The following is a 21,354-nucleotide window of genomic DNA, read 5'->3' as shown; positions in this document are numbered from 1 at the left end:
AGTACCTACAAAAATTGGTCCAAGGAAGGACAAGTAGTGAACCGACAAAAGGGTCATGAGTGTCCAAGACCCATTGATGCATGTGGGAAGTGAAGGTTAGCTGGTCCAATCTCACAGAAGAACTACTATAGAGTAAATTACTGACAATGTCCATACTGGCTATAACACAAAGATGTCAGGACACACAGGGCCTCACAGAATGCTGTCTATGGTGTTGTGTATCTGCAGACCATTCATAGTGCTCCTGATGACCCCTGTCCACTACCAAGGGTACCAACAATGGGCTCATGAGGATCAGATATCAAAAGCATCTGCTGCCAGATACCACGGGACACCACCGTTTTGTGAAGTCCATACTTGACTGGCTTTTTTATAGTATCTAACCATGGAGTGCAACCCAATGCAGAATGAGCATTTGTGGCAGTATTTGTAATTACTGAGCCACTTGCATCGCAATGCTGAAACTTACTTTTGTATATAAGGATTCCAGTAATGACGATGACCACAATAATGACCGCACTGATGGCCGCACAGATGACTATAGTCCGAAAGATGTTCTGTTTTGGTTCTTAAAGGTAAAAGGAGGAAATTTGATGATAATAACGCATTGGTGTAACTACTAGGGTAACAGACAGATTGCTATGCGGCCCAGAAGTTAAAGGGGTTGTCTCACTTCAGTAAGTTGCATTTATCATGTAGAGAATGTATTGTTATTATCTATATTGCTTCATTTGCTGGCTGGATTCATTTTTCCATCACATTATAAACTGCTCGTTTCCATGGTCACGACCACCCTGCAATCCATCAGTGGTGGTCGTGCTTGCACACTATAGGAAAAAGCGTCAGCCTCTTTGGTAGCCAGGACCATGGGAGCTCACATAGGCCGGTGGTTTTTCCTATATTAACTTTCTCTACCTGATAAATGCAACTTAGTGAAGTGAAACAAACCCTTTAAGGAAAACCAACTTTTCATTTTTCCAGGGGCAATATTTTTTCTTTTTCAATAAGGGGCCATAAATGGCTAAAAATAAAAAAAAAATAAGCACCAATCCACTGTTGCTGCCATTTTGATGCTGCTTTAGTCCTCACTGCTCTGCACTTACTGGCCCTGGCTCGGTCATCACTGTAATTAGCGACTGGCTGAGAAGTCATCTCCTGGCATTTCAATTGTGACAAGACGGTACCGGGAAGTGGAGAGCAGCAGGGACCAGAGCACCAGTGGAATGGTAGCAACGGGGATTCATGGGTAGAGTAATAGTTATATCTTATTTTTGACCCATTCTGGCAATTTTCAAAAATACAAAAAAAAATAAAAATCTCCCTTGGAAACCTCTTAAAAGGAGTCTGAAAGGTGAGCGAGGGACCTAGAGTCCACAAGGTAAAAGAGGGTATGCAAGAGAAGAAATGAAGTGAGGCTACCCCTTTAACATAAGGGTGGGGGTTAATTTAGAGAAAAGCAGTCCATGGATCTTAAAAATTTGATAGGGGACAGAAAAAACACAGTCTGTAATTTGTCTCACACTTTTGCTTCTCCAGAGTTAACTGGGGACAGTGTTTGTTGTCAGCGACTCATCTTCTGGTCGGTGGAAATGTTATGGGCAAGCATAGGTAGCTGGTATAACAGCAAAGGACATAAATGAGACATGTGCTCAACATCAATTTAGAAATAATGACCATTTCCCTTCCGCTAGTTATACCCCCCGCCCCCAGTGTGGATCACACTTACCCCATTTTACAAGGAGTGGTTCCTCCAGGCTGCTGTGATCCACATAACAGGAGTAACTCTCGCCCTCTTTAGGGATCACCTCCACACTGACCCTGATCTGATAGGTGCCATCAGGATTGGGAAGGACATGTGTGGTCTCATATGAGGGAATGTCGTCCACCCCGTTCTTCATCCACTTCACGTACACGGCTCTGGGGTGAAATCCGTACACGTGACAGTGAAGCTTTGTGACTTTAGTAGATTCTTGACCTTGGACCTTCACCCCTGGCTGAACTGGAAGGCAAAATAAAATAAAAAAGACATATTAAGTATGACTGTGAAATATGTCCATATGCTAGGTTGTGGGTTTGATGCAAGAAGAATGTAGATGAATGCTGGACTTTTTCTCACTGAGGGGCAAACAGATAACACAGCGAGGCACAGTTGTTAGCAATTATTCTCCGCATGAGTCTAAAGTGAATACTGGTTTTGCAGGGCAGTTTTTCAGCACCTGGATAACCTGTGGCACCTGAACATGATGTTGCCTCTAAGCCTGTCCGCTCAAGCCTGTGGTTCAGGGGAGCATTCGTTTGCCTCTCAGGGTTTATTTAACTTTAACCACTTAAACAGCGCAGCACTCAGATCTCAGTTTCTAGTGGTGGTAAGCCAACTGGTTCATAATCTACAGTGTTCATTGGGTACCTCCTTGTGATCCTCCTGTGCCATGCATCACCAGCTTTTCTTTGGCAGCTTGCATCCTGCCCTGTTAATTGACCCACCACTCCAACCGGACTACTTAGTACGGACGCTAAGTTTTTTACAGCAGCCTCCTCTCTCACACCATGTGGCTTCAGCTACATAATACTGCTTGTTCCCTGATGATACACAATGTGTGACAGTGACAGGAGCGAACACTATAAAATACATTAAATTACATGTAATCTGTCACATGTGATCTACGTCACCAAAAGGAGGTCACCAACAGTGTGCCTTTAGTGGTCATGTACAACCCCCAAACGAACATCCTAAAGAAAATTGCGGTGGACCTCCAACCCTTATTCAATAAAGACAAAGACTAAAATAAATATTTTTGGAGTTACCTGTTCTGGCATACAAACAACCATCAAACTTGAGGAATCTCTTTGTCAGGAGTGCCCTCTCATCACCATCACAGACGGGCACTTTTCCATGCAGCCACAAAAAATGCAAGACCTGGACACATATCTTATCCACAAAGACAGTCCGTATACCCAACACCCAACAGACCTATAAGATCGTGGACACCTTCTTCAGTGAATCCACCAATGTGGTGTATATGATACTCTGTACAAGGTGTCGTAATGGAGGGATTTATATTTGGGAGACTGTACAGAAACTGTAATCCAGAATGAATTTGCACAGATTCAAGATAAACCACATGGCTGATACAACTGTGGGAATCCATTTCTCTGGACCAGGACACTCCATGGATGACTTAAAGGTTTTAATTCTGAAAGGGAATTTTAAGAATGATAGAGACAGGAAAATGTGGGAATTTAAAGTGATGACTATATTCCACCTCCCTCAGCTCGCCTCCCAATCCCTAATCTACTGTACTTTGTCTCCGCTCACCATGTTGTCGTGGATGATATTGCAGATAGCTGGAAGTTATGGATAAACATCCGACTGGCTTGATCCCAAACTAAGGAGCATAAAGGTGACCCCTGTAAAACCCTAAGAGCTCACCCTGACTGCTAAGCACATACAAGGGTCTCAGAGGTAGACGATTGCATGCCCTCGTACCTAGACTGTGTGACACCAGAAAACCCTATAATAGTGAGGGGACACGACCACCGGCTCCATGCGCTTAATACGTAGGGTCACCTAGAATCAAGCCAGCAAAGAAACACAATACAAGAAAGGACTTATCTGAACAAGCAGTAACAGAAGTCTCCAGCAGTGATCACTTCAATCCAGGAAGTAGTATAAACTGCAAACTGAGGCAGTATGGGAGGGAATATAAAGGGAGGCAATTAGTGTGAATAGGTGACAGCTGGGAGAAGGAAATGAGATGACAAAGTGAAACCAAAACAAAGAACATCATACAAGAGATACAGAAGAACGTCTGCCAGACCTTATCAGAGAGCTGGCGGTGACACATGTCCACTTGTTGTTCGACCGTATCTTAATTATGAATCCCCCCCCCATGTACATGTTTTGCTGTAACATGTCTTTCATTTATAATCTTGCCTGAAGAAGTAGTGTTGGGCGCAAATATTCAAATCGCGAATATCAATCGCGAATATCGGCACTTCGAGAATTCGCAAATATTTAGAATATAGTGATATATATTCGTAATTTCGAATATTGTAGATTTTTTTTATTAGTAACCTCCCTTCTTGCTTGTGGGCCAATGTGAAGGCAGCAATGTCTTTGACTAAGCTTAGCAACATCCCTAGCAACCAATAGGAAAGTTGCCTACCCCTTACTATATAAGAACCTCCCCAGCAGCCAGTGTATGCAGTATTTTGCAGATCTGAGAGAGAGAGAGAGCAGTGTCATTGCTGTGCTCTCTGCTTTCCTGTGTCATTACATTAGATAGTTAGTTAGTTTAGTTAGTTAGCTTATATATGTATAAATCAGAAAGTTAGTGGAAGATAGTCAGTGTAGGTTAGATAGTGATATTATTATATAGTGTAGCTGATATGTATGGACAGCAGAACCTACATGCTACATACATAGTGCTGTGATGTCACAAGTTCACAACAATGCTTAGTGCACCAATCAGTAATATGTATTCAGACCTGTTAAAATGTGAAATTACCAAAATATTCGCATCATTAGTGCCGATTTTGCAATCGCGAATATATTGGAGAACTCTATCTGCATATAAAGCTAATGTAATGTTCTGCCGTGCCAACCATTTTCTCCACTCTAAGGAAACTTTTAGTAGCTTGAAAAATGTAGCTATAGTGACCCACGCCTGTATTTCGCACGCATTACGCATATATTACATTTCCAATTTTTGCAATAAAAAAAATAATAGCGAATTCATGAATATATCACAAATATTCAACAACATATTTGCGAAATATCGCAAATTCAAATATTTCCCCTGCCACTCATCACTATGAAGAAGGAGCCTTTGTGCTCTAAAAGCTTGCAATATGTTTTTTTCTAGTTAGCCTAAAAAGATACCAGCCCCTTAATACTTTTGTGTCCATTAACGCAAAAGCTAACACGGTACTATGTAATGCTTGTCACACACTATCACTCTCATCTTTCCCTTAAAGAAACAGTGCTCTGAAGACAAAGGAAAATACCAACATGCACAACAAATACAGCGAGAAGCAGCAATATAAGCAACACCTACAGATAAAAGTCTCACAAACAAGGTAAGTATTTAGGGAATCAATAACATAACTGGTTACTGAACAGAATACTTACCTGGTGTTCTCCTTTCCATTTTTTCAGCTGCAGATCGGCCAATTCCCAACCTCCTCCTCTGCCATCCAAGACTATCTGATGGATATTGTGCATTTGGTAGTCCAAGACACTTTCTGCTGCCCTTGACCTGACCGGCACTGTGCACTTGAGCAGTGCTGGCCATTCTAAGGGCAGGGCTGAACAAGCAGGAAGTGTCTTCAACTAGCAAATGAACGGTATGCATCCCGTGGTCTGAAGCAGTGTGGCCGTGGATGGCAAAAGAGGAGGCTGGGAATTGGTGGATCTGCAGCTGAGAAGATGAAAAGGTCACCATGTTAGTGTTCTGTTTACTCCAGAGTGAATATGAAACTTTTTCTTTGGTCGCTTTAAATATTTTTTCTATGTTATTTGGAGGATCATGTAATCATTCTGTATCTCCCATGCCGAGTATGGTATTTGTGCCTTGAATTGGTTTTATTTAAAGTCTGTGTAAATATGCTGTATTTACTGAGACACATTTTTGATAACTATAGATGGGCAGATTATTTTTTATATTTTTGAATTCTCAGTGAGGTACAGTAGCAAAATTATAGACATGTGGTAGTCTGAAGTCACCTCTCCGCTCCAGATCTTCTCTTCCAAACTCTAGGTATTTTTTCAAAGTTTCGATGCATCTACTTTCCAGAAAATTCTTTACCCACTCCCCCCTTCTTATATCCGGACTGTTCCATCTCTGTGTGGTGATCTGAGCTTCAGCCATGGTGGGGATAAATAGTGCTGTTTTCATATCCAAGTACATGTACTCTTCCCCGTCATATCTATACTCCTGATGCCCTATGGTGCTTCCATCATCTCTCATCTCACAGCTGTGCATCACCTGCACGAAATGGAATCCTGCAGAAAAGACAAGAGCAGGTCATGCAAAGTATATATATATATACAGGGTGGGCCATTTATATGGATACACCTTAATAAAATGGGAATGGTTGGTGATATTAACTTCCTGTTTGTGGCACATTAGTATATGTGGGGGGGGGGGAATTTTCAATATGGGTGGTGACCATGGTGGCCATTTTGAAGTCGGCCATTTTGAATCCAACTTTTGTTTTCTCAATAGGAAGAGGGTCATGTGACACATCAAACGTATTGGGAATTTCACAATAAAAACAATGGTGTGCTTGGTTTTAACGTAACTTTATTCTTTCATGAGTTATTTACAAGTTTCTGACCACTTATAAAATGTGTTCAATGTGCTGCCCATTGTGTTGGATTGTCAATGCAACCCTCCTCTCCCAGTCTTCACACACTGATAGCAACACCGCAGGAGAAATGCTAGCACAGGCTTCCAGTATCCGTAGTTTCAGGTGCTGCACATCTCGTATCTTCACAGCATATGCTTCAGTTTTGCATTCCGTACATGAATTCCGTTATATTCAATTATAAACGGAACCTATAATGAAATACCCTAATGCAAGTGCGAACTTGCCCTAAAACTGTGACCTCATCCCGTAGTTTACAAAATGGGGTCACTTTTTGGGAGTTTTTACTGTAGCTGTGCATCAGGGGGTCTTCAAATGCAACATGGCAACTTAAAATTATCCCAGCGACATCTGCTCTCCAAAATCCATATGGCGCTCCTTTCCTTCTGCGCCCTGCTGGGCGCCCATACAGCAGTTTATAAGCACATATGAGTTGTTTCTGTAAACTGCAGAACTAGGGTAATAAATATTGAGTTTTGTTTGGCTGTTAACCATTAATGTAATACAGGAAAAAATTGATAAAAATGTAAAATCTGCAAATAAAGTGAAATGTTGAAATTTCACCTCAATTTTTCTTTAATTCTTATGGAACAACTAAAGGGTTAAAAAAGTTTTTAAAATCAGTTGTGAATAATTTGAGGGGAGAAGTTCAAAAATTTAGTCATTAATGGGTGATTTCTACTATGTAAGCCTCACAAAGTGACTTAAAGGGTTTCTACCACTTGCATATGACATATTTGGTGTTCAGACACTAGCGATCCGCTAGTGTCTGATGTAGCATACAAGCTAATTATTACATTAATCCGTTCGGCCGATAGCTCAAAAAAAGCACTTATATATTTATGCAAATGAGCCTCTAGGTGCTATGCAGGCGTTTTTCCAGCACCTAGAGGCTCCGTCTACCTTGCAGTTTGCCGCCCAGCGCCTCGCTCCAGCACGCCCATCTCTAACTGTATTCGATCCTCCCCCTGCTTCAGCCTTCCGAAATCTCGCGCCTGCGCCGTTCGTCGCGGCATTCGGAGGCATTCGGCGCAGGCGCAGTCAATGTCTGACCGCTCCCCGCTCAGACATTTCCACTGCGCCTGCGCCGATGACGCGGCGCAGGCGCAGTGGAAATGTCTGAGCGGGGAGCGGTCAGACATTGACTGCGCCTGCGCCGAATGCCTCGACGAACGGCGCAGGCGCGAGATTTCGCCTGCAAACGCCTGCATAGCACCTAGAGGCTCATTTGCATGAATATATAAGTGCTTTTTTTGAGCTATCGGCCGAACGGATTAATGTAATAATTAGCTTGTATGCTACATCAGACACTAGCGGATCGCTAGTGTCTGAACACCAAATATGTCATATGCAAGTGGTAGAAACTAGAGTTGAGCGAACACCTGGATGTTCGGGTTCGAGAAGTTCGGCCGAACATCCCGGAAATGTTCGGGTTCGGGATCCGAACCCGATCCGAACTTCGTCCCGAACCCGAACCCCATTGAAGTCAATGGGGACCCGAACTTTTCGGCACTAAAAAGGCTGTAAAACAGCCCAGGAAAGAGCTAGAGGGCTGCAAAAGGCAGCAACATGTAGGTAAATCCCCTGCAAACAAATGTGGATAGGGAAATGAATTAAAATAAAAATTAAATAAATAAAAATTAACCAAAATCAATTGGAGAGAGGTTCCATAGCAGAGAATCTGGCTTCCCGTCACCCACCACTGGAACAGTCCATTCTCAGATATTTAGGCCCCGGCACCCAGGCAGAGGAGAGAGGTCCCGTAACAGAGAATCTGTCTTCATGTCAGCAGAGAATTAGTCTGCATGTCATAGCAGAGAATGAGGCTTCACGTCAGCCACCACTGCAACAGTCCATTGGCATATATTTAGGCCCAGCACCCAGGCAGAGGAGAGAGGTCCCGTAACAGACAATCTGGCTTCATGTCAGCAGAGAATCAGTCTGCATGTCATAGCAGAGAATCAGGCTTCACGTCACCCACCACTGCAACAGTCCATTGTCATAAATTTAGGCCCAGCACTAGTGTTGAGCGGCATGTCCCATATTCGAATTCGCGAAATTTTGTGAATATTCGAAAGAATATTCGTAAAATATTCGCGATTATTCAAATTCGTTATTATTTCGCATATGCGATAATTCGAATTATCGCATAATACATATGCTATGCAAAATTCACATGTGCGCTAATGAAATCGCCTTACGAAGATTCGCAACTCAATTCAATCACTAATGTATGAATGCAATGCCCTTTGCCTCTGTTCTGGGACAAGTGTAGATATTCGCATGTGCGCTAATAAAATCGCCTTACGAAGATTCGCACCTCAATCACTTTCTAGGGAATGTGAGACTTTTGGGAATCAATCGAGATACAGTGGGGGGTGATGACAGTAGTTGACAGAGTACAGATCAATGTAATCTGTAAGGTGGAAAGTAAAATAAAAAATACGAATATTCGTAAATCGAATTTTACGAAGTTCTACGTATTCGCGAATATGGTGCTATACTATATGAATGCACAGGCCTTTGCCTCTCTGTTCTGGGGACAAGTGTAGATATTTGCATTTGCGTCAATAAAATCGCCTTACGAAGATTCGCAGCTCAATTCAATCACTAATGTATGAATGCAAAGCCCTTTGCCTCTGTTCTGGGACAAGTGTAGATATTCGCATGTGCGCTAATAAAATCGCCTTACGAAGATTCGCAACTCAATTCACTAATGTATGAATGCAAAGCCCTTTGCCTCTGTTCTGGGACGTGCCGATATTCGCATGTGCGCTAATAAAATCGCCTTACGAAGATTCGCGCCTCAATCACTTTCTAGGCAATGTGAGTAAGATCTGAGCTGTTGGACCTTTGGGAAACAATCAATTATATGTGTACTGTAATTTTGTGGGGGGGGGGGGAAAAAACAAAAAACGAATATTCGTTTTTACGAATATATAGCACTATATTCGAAATATTCGCGAAATCGCGAAGTTGCGATATTCGCGAAAAAAATTTGCTTTTCGAATATTCGCTCTCAACACTACCCAGCACCCAGGCAGAGGAGAGAGGTCCCGTAACAGACAATCTGGCTTCATGTCAGCAGAGAATCAGTCTGCATGTCATAGCAGAGAATGAGGCTTCACGTCAGCCACCACTGCAACAGTCCATTGGCATATATTTAGGCCCAGCACCCAGGCAGAGGAGGGAGGTCCCGTAACAGAGAATCTGTCTTCATGTCAGCAGAGAATTAGTCTGCATGTCATAGCAGAGAATGAGGCTTCACGTCAGCCACCACTGCAACAGTCCATTGGCATATATTTAGGCCCAGCACACACACAGGCAGAGGAGAGAGGTCCCGTAACAGAGAATCTGGCTTCATGTCAGCAGAGAATCAGTCTGCATGTCATAGCAGAGAATGAGGCTTCACGTCAGCCACCACTGCAACAGTCCATTGGCATATATTTAGGCCCAGCACCCAGGCAGAGGAGGGAGGTCCCGTAACAGAGAATCTGTCTTCATGTCAGCAGAGAATTAGTCTGCATGTCATAGCAGAGAATCAGGCTTCACGTCAGCCACCACTGCAACAGTCCATTGTCATAAATTTAGGCCCAGCACCCAGGCAGAGGAGAGAGGTCCCGTAACAGAGAATCTGGCTTCATGTCAGCAGAGAATCAGTCTTCATATCATAGCAGAGAATCAGGCTTCACGTCACCCACCACTGTAAGAGTCAATTTTCATAAATTTAGGCCCAGAACCCAGGCAGAGGAGAAAGGTCCCGTAACAGACAATCTGGCTTCATGTCAGCAGAGAATCAGTCTGCATGTCATAGCAGAGAATGAGGCTTCACGTCACCCACCACTGCAACAGTCCATTGGCATATATTTAGGCCTAGCACACAGGCAGAGCAGAGAGGTCCCGTAACAGACAATCTGGCTTCATGACAGCAGAGAATCAGTCTGCATGTCATAGCAGAGAATCAGGCTTCACGTCAGCCACCACTGCAACAGTCCATTGTCATAAATTTAGGCCCAGCACCCAGGCAGAGGAGAGAGGTCCCGTAAAAGAGGATCTGGCTTCATGTCAGCAGAGAATCAGTCTGCATGTCATAGCAGAGAATGAGGCTTCACGTCACCCACCACTGCAACAGTCCATTGGCATATATTTAGGCCTAGCACACAGGCAGAGCAGAGAGGTCCCGTAACAGACAATCTGGCTTCATGTCAGCAGAGAATCAGTCTGCATGTCATAGCAGAGAATGAGGCTTCACGTCACCCACCACTGCAACAGTCCATTGGCATATATTTAGGCCTAGCACACAGGCAGAGCAGAGAGGTCCCGTAACAGACAATCTGGCTTCATGACAGCAGAGAATCAGTCTGCATGTCATAGCAGAGAATCAGGCTTCACGTCAGCCACCACTGCAACAGTCCATTGTCATAAATTTAGGCCCAGCACCCAGGCAGAGGAGAGAGGTCCCGTAAAGAGGATCTGGCTTCATGTCAGCAGAGAATCAGTCTGCATGTCATAGCAGAGAATGAGGCTTCACGTCACCCACCACTGCAACAGTCCATTGGCATATATTTAGGCCTAGCACACAGGCAGAGCAGAGAGGTCCCGTAACAGACAATCTGGCTTCATGTCAGCAGAGAATCAGTCTGCATGTCATAGCAGAGAATGAGGCTTCACGTCACCCACCACTGCAACAGTCCATTGGCATATATTTAGGCCTAGCACACAGGCAGAGCAGAGAGGTCCCGTAACAGACAATCTGGCTTCATGACAGCAGAGAATCAGTCTGCATGTCATAGCAGAGAATGAGGCTTCACGTCAGCCACCACTGCAACAGTCCATTGGCATATATTTAGGCCTAGCACACAGGCAGAGGAGAGGTTCATTCAACTTTGGGTAGCCTCGCAATATAATGGTAAAATGAAAATAAAAATAGGATTGAATGAGGAAGTGCCCTGGAGTCCAATAATATATGGTTATGGGGAGGTAGTTAATGTCTAATCTGGACAAGGGACGGACAGGTCCTGTGGGATCCATGCCTGGTTCATTTTTATGAACGTCAGCTTGTCCACATTGGCTGTAGACAGGCGGCTGCGTTTGTCTGTAATGACGCCCCCTGCCGTGCTGAATACACGTTCAGACAAAACGCTGGCTGCCGGGCAGGCCAGCACCTCCAAGGCATAAAAGGCTAGCTCTGGCCACGTGGACAATTTAGAGACCCAGAAGTTGAATGGGGCCGAACCATCAGTCAGTACGTGGAGGGGTGTGCACACGTACTGTTCCACCATGTTAGTGAAATGTTGCCTCCTGCTAACACGTTGCGTATCAGGTGGTGGTGCAGTTAGCTGTGGCGTGTTGACAAAAGTTTTCCACATCTCTGCCATGCTAACCCTGCCCTCAGAGGAGCTGGCCGTGACACAGCTGCCTTGGCGACCTCTTGCTCCTCCTCTGCCTTGGCCTTGGGCTTCCACTTGTTCCCCTGTGACATTTGGGAATGCTCTCAGTAGCGCGTCTACCAACGTGCGCTTGTACTCGCGCATCTTCCTATCACGCTCCAGTGCAGGAAGTAAGGTGGGCACATTGTCTTTGTAGCGTGGATCCAGCAGGGTGGCAACCCAGTAGTCCGCACAGGTTAAAATGTGGGCAACTCTGCTGTCGTTGCGCAGGCACTGCAGCATGTAGTCGCTCATGTGTGCCAGGCTGCCCAGGGGTAAGGACAAGCTATCCTCTGTGGGAGGCGTATCGTCATCGTCCTGCCTTTCCCCCCAGCCACGCACCAGTGATGGACCCGAGCTGCGTTGGGTGCCACCCCGCTGTGACCATGCTTCATCCTCATCCTCCTCCACCTCCTCCTCATCCTCGTCCTCCTCGTCCTCCAGTAGTGGGCCCTGGCTGGCCACATTTGTACCTGGCCTCTGCTGTTGCCAAAAACCTCCCTCTGAGTCACTTCGAAGAGACTGGCCAGAAAGTGCTAAAAATGACCCCTCTTCCTCCTCCTCCTCCTCCTCCTCCTCCTGGGCCACCTCCTCTTCCATCATCGCCCTAAGTGTTTTCTCAAGGAGACATAGAAGTGGTATTGTAACGCTGATAACGGTGTCATCGCCACTGGCCATGTTGGTGGAGTACTCGAAACAGCGCAACAGGGCACACAGGTCTCGCATGGAGGCCCAGTCATTGGTGGTGAAGTGGTGCTGTTCTGTAGTGCGACTGACCCGTGCGTGCTGCAGCTGAAACTCCACTATGGCCTGCTGCTGCTCGCACAGTCTGTCCAGCATGTGCAAGGTGGAGTTCCACCTGGTGGGCACGTCGCATATGAGGCGGTGAGCGGGAAGGCCGAAGTTACGCTGTAGCGCAGACAGGCGAGCAGCAGCAGGATGTGAACGCCGGAAGCGCGAACAGACGGCCCGCACTTTATGCAGCAGCTCTGACATGTCGGGGTAGTTGTGAATGAACTTCTGCACCACCAAATTCAGCACATGCGCCAAGCAAGGGATGTGCGTCAAATTGGCTAGTCCCAGAGCTGCAACGAGATTTCGCCCATTATCACACACCACCAGGCCGGGCTTGAGGCTCACCGGCAGCAACCACTCGTCGGTCTGTTGTTCAATACCCCGCCACAACTCCTGTGCGGTGTGGGGCCTGTCCCCCAAACATATGAGTTTCAGAATGGCCTGCTGACGTTTACCCCGGGCTGTGCTGAAGTTGGTGGTGAAGGTGTGTGGCTGACTGGATGAGCAGGTGGAAGAAGAGGAGGAGGAAGCCGAGAAGGAGGAGGTGGCAACAGGAGGCAAAGAATGTTGCCCTGCGATCCTTGGCGGCGGAAGGACGTGCGCCAAACAGCTCTCCGCCTGGGGCCCAGCTGCCACTACATTTACCCAGTGTGCAGTTAGGGAGATATAGCGTCCCTGGCCGTGCTTACTGGTCCACGTATCTGTGGTTAGGTGGACCTTGCCACAGATGGCGTTGCGCAGTGCACACTTGATTTTATCGGATACTTGGTTGTGCAGGGAAGGCACGGCTCTCTTGGAGAAGTAGTGGCGGCTGGGAACAACATACTGTGGGACAGCAAGCGACATGAGCTGTTTGAAGCTGTCTGTGTCCACCAGCCTAAATGACAGCATTTCATAGGCCAGTAGTTTAGAAATGCTGGCATTCAGGGCCAGGGATCGAGGGTGGCTAGGTGGGAATTTACGCTTTCTATCAAATGTTTGTGAGATGGAGAGCTGAACGCTGGCGTGTGACATGGTTGAGACGCTTGGTGACGGAGGTGGTGGTGGTGGTGTTGGTGGTACATCCCCTGTTTGCTGGGCGGCAGGTGCCAACGTTCCTCCAGAGGCGGAGGAAGAGGCCGAGGCGGCAGCAGCAGAATAGGCCGAGGCGGCAGCAGCAGAAGAGGTAGCAGGGGGAGCCTGAGTGACTTCCTTGGTTTTAAGGTGTTTACTCCACTGCAGTTCATGCTTTGCATGCAGGTGCCTGGTCATGCAGGTTGTGCTCAGGTTCAGAACGTTAATGCCTCGCTTCAGGCTCTGATGGCACAGCGTGCAAACCACTCGGGTCTTGTCGTCAGCACATTGTTTGAAGAAGTGCCATGCCAGGGAACTCCTTGAAGCTGCCTTTGGGGTGCTCGGTCCCAGATGGCGGCGGTCAGTAGCAGGCGGAGTCTCTTGGCGGCGGGTGTTCTGCTTTTGCCCACTGCTCCCTCTTTTGCTACGCTGTTGGCTCGGTCTCACCACTGCCTCTTCCTCCGAACTGTGAAAGTCAGTGGCACGACCTTCATTCCATGTGGGGTCTAGGACCTCATCGTCCCCTGCATCGTCTTCCACCCAGTCTTGATCCCTGACCTCCTGTTCAGTCTGCACACTGCAGAAAGACGCAGCAGTTGGCACCTGTGTTTCGTCATCATCAGAGACATGCTGAGGTGGTATTCCCATGTCCTCATCATCAGGAAACATAAGTGGTTGTGCGTCAGTGCATTCTATGTCTTTCACCGCTGGGGAAGGGCTAGGTGGATGCCCTTGGGAAACCCTGCCAGCGGAGTCTTCAAACAGCATAAGAGACTGCTGCATAACTTGAGGCTGAGACAGTTTCCCTGGTATGCATGGGGGTGATGTGACAGACTGATGGGGTTGGTTTTCAGGCGCCATCTGTGCGCTTTCTGCAGAAGACTGGGTGGGAGATAATGTGAACGTGCTGGATCCACTGTCGGCCACCCAATTGACTAATGCCTGTACCTGCTCAGGCCTTACCATCCTTAGAACGGCATTGGGCCCCACCATATATCGCTGTAAATTCTGGCGGCTACTGGGACCTGAGGTAGTTGGTACACTAGGACGTGTGGATGTGGCAGAACGGCCACGTCCTCTCCCAGCACCAGAGGGTCCACTAACACCACCACGACCATGTCCACGTCCGCGTCCCTTACTAGATGTTTTTCTCATTGTTATGGTTCACCACAACAACAAATATATTATTTGGCCCAATGTATTGTATTCAAATTCAGCGGGATATAAATTTGAGGCCTAGTATTTAGGCGCTGGGTGACCGGTATGGATTTAGTGACAGAATTAGACTTGGAAATGCACAGAAGCGTGTGTGTGAAGTTATTCTGAATGACCCTATGTGCACCTTGAATATTATATACCCTTTTAGGGATAGATTTCAAATAGCTCTGATATAGCAGGAACCACTAAATTATGAAATTGCTAAATTGGGAATTGTACTTCAACCCAGAACAAAAAATGTGCTTTGACGGGACACTAAATAACTTTCCCAGCTACAACAGGACAGCGGTAACGAGAGATTTAGAGGGATTTAAATTTGAGGCCTAGTATTTAGGCGCTGGGTGACAGGTATGGGTTTAGTGACAGAATTAGACTTGGAAATACACAGTAGCGGGTGTGTGTGAAGTTATTCTGAATGACCCTATGTGCACCTTCAATATTATATACCCTTTTAGGGATAGATTTCAAATAGCTCTGATATAGCAGAAACCACTAAATTATGAAATTGCTAAATTGAGAATTGTACTTCAACCCAGAACAAAAAATGTGCTTTGACGGACACTAAATATCTTGCCCAGCAACAACAGTACAGCGGTGGGTAACGAGAGATTTAGAGGGATTTAAATTTGAGGCCTAGTATTTAGGCGCTGGGTCACCGGTATGGATTTAGTGACAGAATTAGACTTGGAAATGCACAGAAGCGTGTGTGTGAAGTTATTCTGAATGACCCTATGTGCACCTTCAATATTATATACCCTTTTAGGGATAGATTTCAAATAGCTCTGATATAGCAGAAACCACTAAATTATGAAATTGCTAAATTGGAAATTGTACTTCAACCCAGAACAAAAAATGTGCTTTGACGGACACTAAATATCTTGCCCAGCAACAACAGTACAGCGGTGGGTAACGAGAGATTTAGAGGGAATTAAATTTGAGGCCTAGTATTTAGGCGCTGGGTCACCGGTATGGATTTAGTGACAGAATTAGACTTGGAAATACACAGTAGCGGGTGTGTGTGAAGTTATTCTGAATGACCCTATGTGCACCTTCAATATTATATACCCTTTTAGGGATAGATTTCAAATAGCTCTGATATAGCAGAAACCACTAAATTATGAAATTGCTAAATTGGGAATTGTACTTCAACCCAGAACAAAAAATGTGCTTTGACGGACACTAAATATCTTGCCCAGCAACAACAGTACAGCGGTGGGTAACGAGAGATTTAGAGGGAATTAAATTTGAGGCCTAGTATTTAGGCGCTGGGTCACCGGTATGGATTTAGTGACAGAATTAGACTTGGAAATACACAGTAGCGGGTGTGTGTGAAGTTATTCTGAATGACCCTATGTGCACCTTCAATATTATATACCCTTTTAGGGATAGATTTCAAATAGCTCTGATATAGCAGAAACCACTAAATTATGAAATTGCTAAATTGGGAATTGTACTTCAACCCAGAACAAAAAATGTGCTTTGACGGACACTAAATATCTTGCCCAGCAACAACAGTACAGCGGTGGGTAACGAGAGATTTAGAGGGATTTAAATTTGAGGCCTAGTATTTAGGCGCTGGGTCACCGGTATGGATTTAGTGACAGAATTAGACTTGGAAATGCACAGAAGCGTGTGTGTGAAGTTATTCTGAATGACCCTATGTGCACCTTCAATATTATATACCCTTTTAGGGATAGATTTCAAATAGCTCTGATATAGCAGAAACCACTAAATTATGAAATTGCTAAATTGGAAATTGTACTTCAACCCAGAACAAAAAATGTGCTTTGACGGACACTAAATATCTTGCCCAGCAACAACAGTACAGCGGTGGGTAACGAGAGATTTAGAGGGAATTAAATTTGAGGCCTAGTATTTAGGCGCTGGGTCACCGGTATGGATTTAGTGACAGAATTAGACTTGGAAATACACAGTAGCGGGTGTGTGTGAAGTTATTCTGAATGACCCTATGTGCACCTTCAATATTATATACCCTTTTAGGGATAGATTTCAAATAGCTCTGATATAGCAGAAACCACTAAATTATGAAATTGCTAAATTGGGAATTGTACTTCAACCCAGAACAAAAAATGTGCTTTGACAGACACTAAATATCTTGCCCAGCAACAACAGTACAGCGGTGGGTAACGAGAGATTTAGAGGGATTTAAATTTGAGGCCTAGTATTTAGGCGCTGGGTCACCGGTATGGATTTAGTGACAGAATTAGACTTGGAAATGCACAGAAGCGTGTGTGTGAAGTTATTCTGAATGACCCTATGTGCACCTTCAATATTATATACCCTTTTAGGGATAGATTTCAAATAGCTCTGATATAGCAGAAACCACTAAATTATGAAATTGCTAAATTGGGAATTGTACTTCAACCCAGAACAAAAAATGTGCTTTGACGGACACTAAATATCTTGCCCAGCAACAACAGTACAGCGGTGGGTAACGAGAGATTTAGAGGGATTTAAATTTGAGGCCTAGTATTTAGGCGCTGGGTGACAGGTATGGGTTTAGTGACAGAATTAGACTTGGAAATACACAGTAGCGGGTGTGTGTGAAGTTATTCTGAATGACCCAATGTGCACCTTCAATATTATATACCCTTTTTGGGATAGATTTCAAATAGCTCTGATATAGCAGGAACTACTAAATTATGAAATTGCTAAATTGGGAATTGTATTTCAACCCAGAACAAGAAATGTGCTTGAACGGACACTAAATAACTCGCCCAGCTACAGCACTAGGGACAGATTTAGCTGGATATAAATTTGAGGCCTAGTATTTAGGCGCTGGGTGACAGGTATGGGTTTAGTGACAGAATTAGACTTGGAAATACACAGTAGCGGGTGTGTGTGAAGTTATTCTGAATGACCCAATGTGCACCTTCAATATTATATACCCTTTTTGGGATAGATTTCAAATAGCTCTGATATAGCAGGAACCACTAAATTATGAAATTGCTAAATTGGGAATTGTATTTCAACCCAGAACAAGAAATGTGCTTGAACGGACACTAAATAACTCGCCCAGCTACAGCACTAGGGACAGATTTAGCTGGATATAAATTTGAGGCCTAGTATTTAGGCGCTGGGTGACCGGTATGGATTTAGTGACAGAATTAGACTGGGATATGGCCAAAAAATAAACAGACTATTGCTGGTTAAATGCACTTGGTGTGACAGCTTCACCCTGATGTAGGCTTTAGCCAAAAAACAACCACACCATTGAGGGTTAAATGCACTTGGTGACAGGCGCAGCTTGCCCCTGATTTTGTATATGGCCAAAAAATGAACAGACTATTGCTGGTTAAATGCACTTGGTGTGACAGCTTCACCCTGATGTAGGCTTTAGCCAAAAAACAACCACACCATTGAGGGTTAAATGCACTTGGTGACAGGCGCAGCTTGCCCCTGATTTTGTATATGGCCAAAAAATGAACAGACTATTGCTGGTTAAATGCACTTGGTGTGACAGCTTCACCCTGATGTAGGCTTTAGCCAAAAAACAACCACACCATTGAGGGTTAAATGCACTTGGTGACAGGCGCAGCTTGCCCCTGATTTTGTATATGGCCAAAAAATGAACAGACTATTGCTGGTTAAATGCACTTGGTGTGACAGCTTCACCCTGATGTAGGCTTTAGCCAAAAAACAACCACACCATTGAGGGTTAAATGCACTTGGTGACAGGCGCAGCTTGCCCCTGATTTTGTATATGGCCAAAAAATGAACAGACTATTGCTGGTTAAATGCACTTGGTGTGACAGCTTCACCCTGATGTAGGCTTTAGCCAAAAAACAACCACACCATTGAGGGTTAAATGCACTTGGTGACAGGCGCAGCTTGCCCCTGATTTTGTATATGGCCAAAAAATGAACAGACTATTGCTGGTTAAATGCACTTGGTGTGACAGCTTCACCCTGATGTAGGCTTTAGCCAAAAAACAACCACACCATTGAGGGTTAAATGCACTTGGTCGCAGCTTGTGCTGGCGCACCACAAGACACAAAATGGCCGCCGATCACCCCAGAAAAATGAGACTGACAAACGGTCTGTGCAGCCTAAAAACAGTGAGCAATTGAGGATCAGCAGCTCAATGATCCACAGCTGCAGATCGATCAGTTAATCAAGTCCTTTGGAGGAGTTAATCTGCCTAATCTCGCCCTACTGTCGCAGCCGCAACCTCTCCCTACGCTAATCAGAGCAGAGTGACGGGCGGCGCTATGTGACTCCAGCTTAAATAGAGGCTGGGTCACATGGTGCTCTGGCCAATCACAGCCATGCCAATAGTAGGCATGGCTGTGATGGCCTCTTGGGGCAAGTAGTATGACGCTTGTTGATTGGCTGCTTTGCAGCCTTTCAAAAAGCGCCAAGAAAGCGTCACAAAAGCGCGAAGAAAGCGACGAACACCGAACCCGAACCCGGACTTTTACGAAAATGTCCGGGTTCGGGTCCGTGTCACGGACACCCCAAAATTCGGTACGAACCCGAACTATACAGTTCGAGTTCGCTCATCTCTAGTAGAAACCCTTTAATAGCTGAATTAGTACTTAAAAAGTGGGTTTTGGATTTTTTTTTTAAAACATCAAAATTGCTTCTAAAATTCAAAGCCTTCTAACATCCTAAAAAATAAAATGACATTTACAAAATGATGCCAACAAAGTAGACATATGGGGAATGTTACCTAATAACTATTTTTATAAAGTATCACTGTCCATCTTAAAAGCAAAGAAATGTGAATTTCAAAAATAGTGATTTTTTAAAAAAAATCCGTAAATTTAGTATTTTTTATAAATAAAGATAAAACATATTGACTCAAATTTACCACTTACATGAAGTACAATATGTCACGAGAAAACAGTCTCAGAATGACTTGGATAAGTGAAAGCGTTCCAGAGTTATTGTATGTCTCACCTCCAGTGTGGTTGAATCTCTTCACAGCTGCCTTCACTTCATGTTTGAATAAAGCCTCATTTTCTTTACTAATAATTTCCCGTCTCTCCCAGTGTTCAGGACCAACATTCCTGCTCAACCACGGAGCCACAGGAACACTTCTGCCAATATCACCACTATATAGTTCAACCTGCTGATCATCCAAATATGCAACTATGGAGAATTGAGGAAGTCCCGATCCTGGAGCTGAGACCCCGATGGAATAATAGCGCAGAGAGTGACTGTCTACGAGAGACAAACATACTGTTACATAAAATACTGCTCAAATGATCATCAGAAACAAGGGTGTATACATATATGTGTGGACTGCCTGGTTATTAATCAGGAGCACAACCAGGGCTGGTGCAAGGATTTTTGCCACCCTAGGCAAAAGCTAATTTTGCTGCCCCCCTGACTCTGCCCATTGACCACGCCCTTTGACCCTCCCCTTTTTGTCGGTCACCTATTTAATGAGTGTTGCATGAAACATTTTACTTGACCAGCTAATTTTAGATATTCTACAGCAGTCCCGTTACAATCCCCCCTCCCCCAATCAGCCTTTCGACCAAATAATAAAAATAGTAAAATAGAACATTTAATTAAAACATTTTAATTGTAAACATTTTCTCATATGCAAAACATAAAAGCAGCATTGCACATATCAAGTGCCAACAAGATTTCCAAACATAAAAATTGCAATAGAAATATTAAGTCTGAATAGAATGGTAAAATAAATAAATAAAAATTAAAACACTTTGAGACAGGAGAGATATTAAAGACTAATATTCCAATATTTCTACCACCTCAAATACAGTACAAAAAATAAAAATAATGTCAATAAACTGAAGTGCAAATTGTGATTAAATTATAGTGCAAAACAACAAAGTGCAAACTAACATAACAGTGCATAACAGTACAAACTTAAATACAATCAATAATGCAAGTGCCAATCTGTGATCTTTACGCTGTAAAAGCATAATTTCACCAAGGCTATTGGGTCTACAACAAAGTTACTTTTCTTGCTTTAGCATTAGCAAAGTCCTTCAGCAATATTTCAAAATCAATATCTTGAGCAATGGCATTCTCAATAGAAAGCATGGCAAGACCACCAGCCGTTCTTGAGACATTGAAGACCGCAGATAATTTTTTATGATTTTCAGTTTTGAGAAGCTTCTTTCACCTGAAGCCACTGTGATGGGGAGTGTCAGCAGTATTCAAAGTGCTATTGCTAGATTTGGAGCAAAACGCAGAACGTCAGTTGGTTTCATGCTTGGTCATACAACAGGAGCTCCTCATACAGCTGCATTCCATCAATATCTTCATCCTTGCACTAAAACCGGACGTCTGGCCACCCTAAGAGCAGCAGTGGCAGAGACTGAGGCCAGCAGCAGCCATTTCATTCAGATTAGAGACATAGCTGCAGAGTGGCTGTAATCTGACTAAAATGGCTGCTGCTGGCCTCAGTGAGTCTATCTGCCACTGCAGAGAGACCTCATAGCCCACTCAGCCCCCCATCAAACCTCATATTAGCCCACACAGCCCCCATCAG

The 21,354-nt window shown here is 44.5% G+C and overlaps 1 protein-coding gene across 4 annotated transcripts in view; it reads right to left on the bottom strand.

Moving 5' to 3' along the window:
• The window catches only part of LOC122945953 (class I histocompatibility antigen, F10 alpha chain-like), a 53,728-nt gene that overhangs the window by 2,086 nt on the left and 30,288 nt on the right, over window positions 1–21,354 (bottom strand). For all 4 annotated transcript variants that reach the window (XM_044305178.1, XM_044305179.1, XM_044305181.1 and 1 more), the window contains exons 3-6: window positions 19,788–20,051; window positions 5,726–6,004; window positions 1,727–1,999; window positions 470–568 (exon numbers count right to left, since the gene is read on the bottom strand). In XM_044305178.1, the coding sequence (XP_044161113.1) occupies window positions 470–568; window positions 1,727–1,999; window positions 5,726–6,004; window positions 19,788–20,051 (915 nt within the window). The remainder of the gene's footprint in view (window positions 1–469; window positions 569–1,726; window positions 2,000–5,725; window positions 6,005–19,787; window positions 20,052–21,354) is intronic.

Source organism: Bufo gargarizans, chromosome 9 (genome assembly GCF_014858855.1).
Source record: "Bufo gargarizans isolate SCDJY-AF-19 chromosome 9, ASM1485885v1, whole genome shotgun sequence".
In the NCBI taxonomy this organism is placed as follows: domain Eukaryota; kingdom Metazoa; phylum Chordata; class Amphibia; order Anura; family Bufonidae; genus Bufo; species Bufo gargarizans.
Note: the sequence above shows the minus strand (reverse complement) of the source record. Positions and strands in the feature narration are given on the sequence as shown.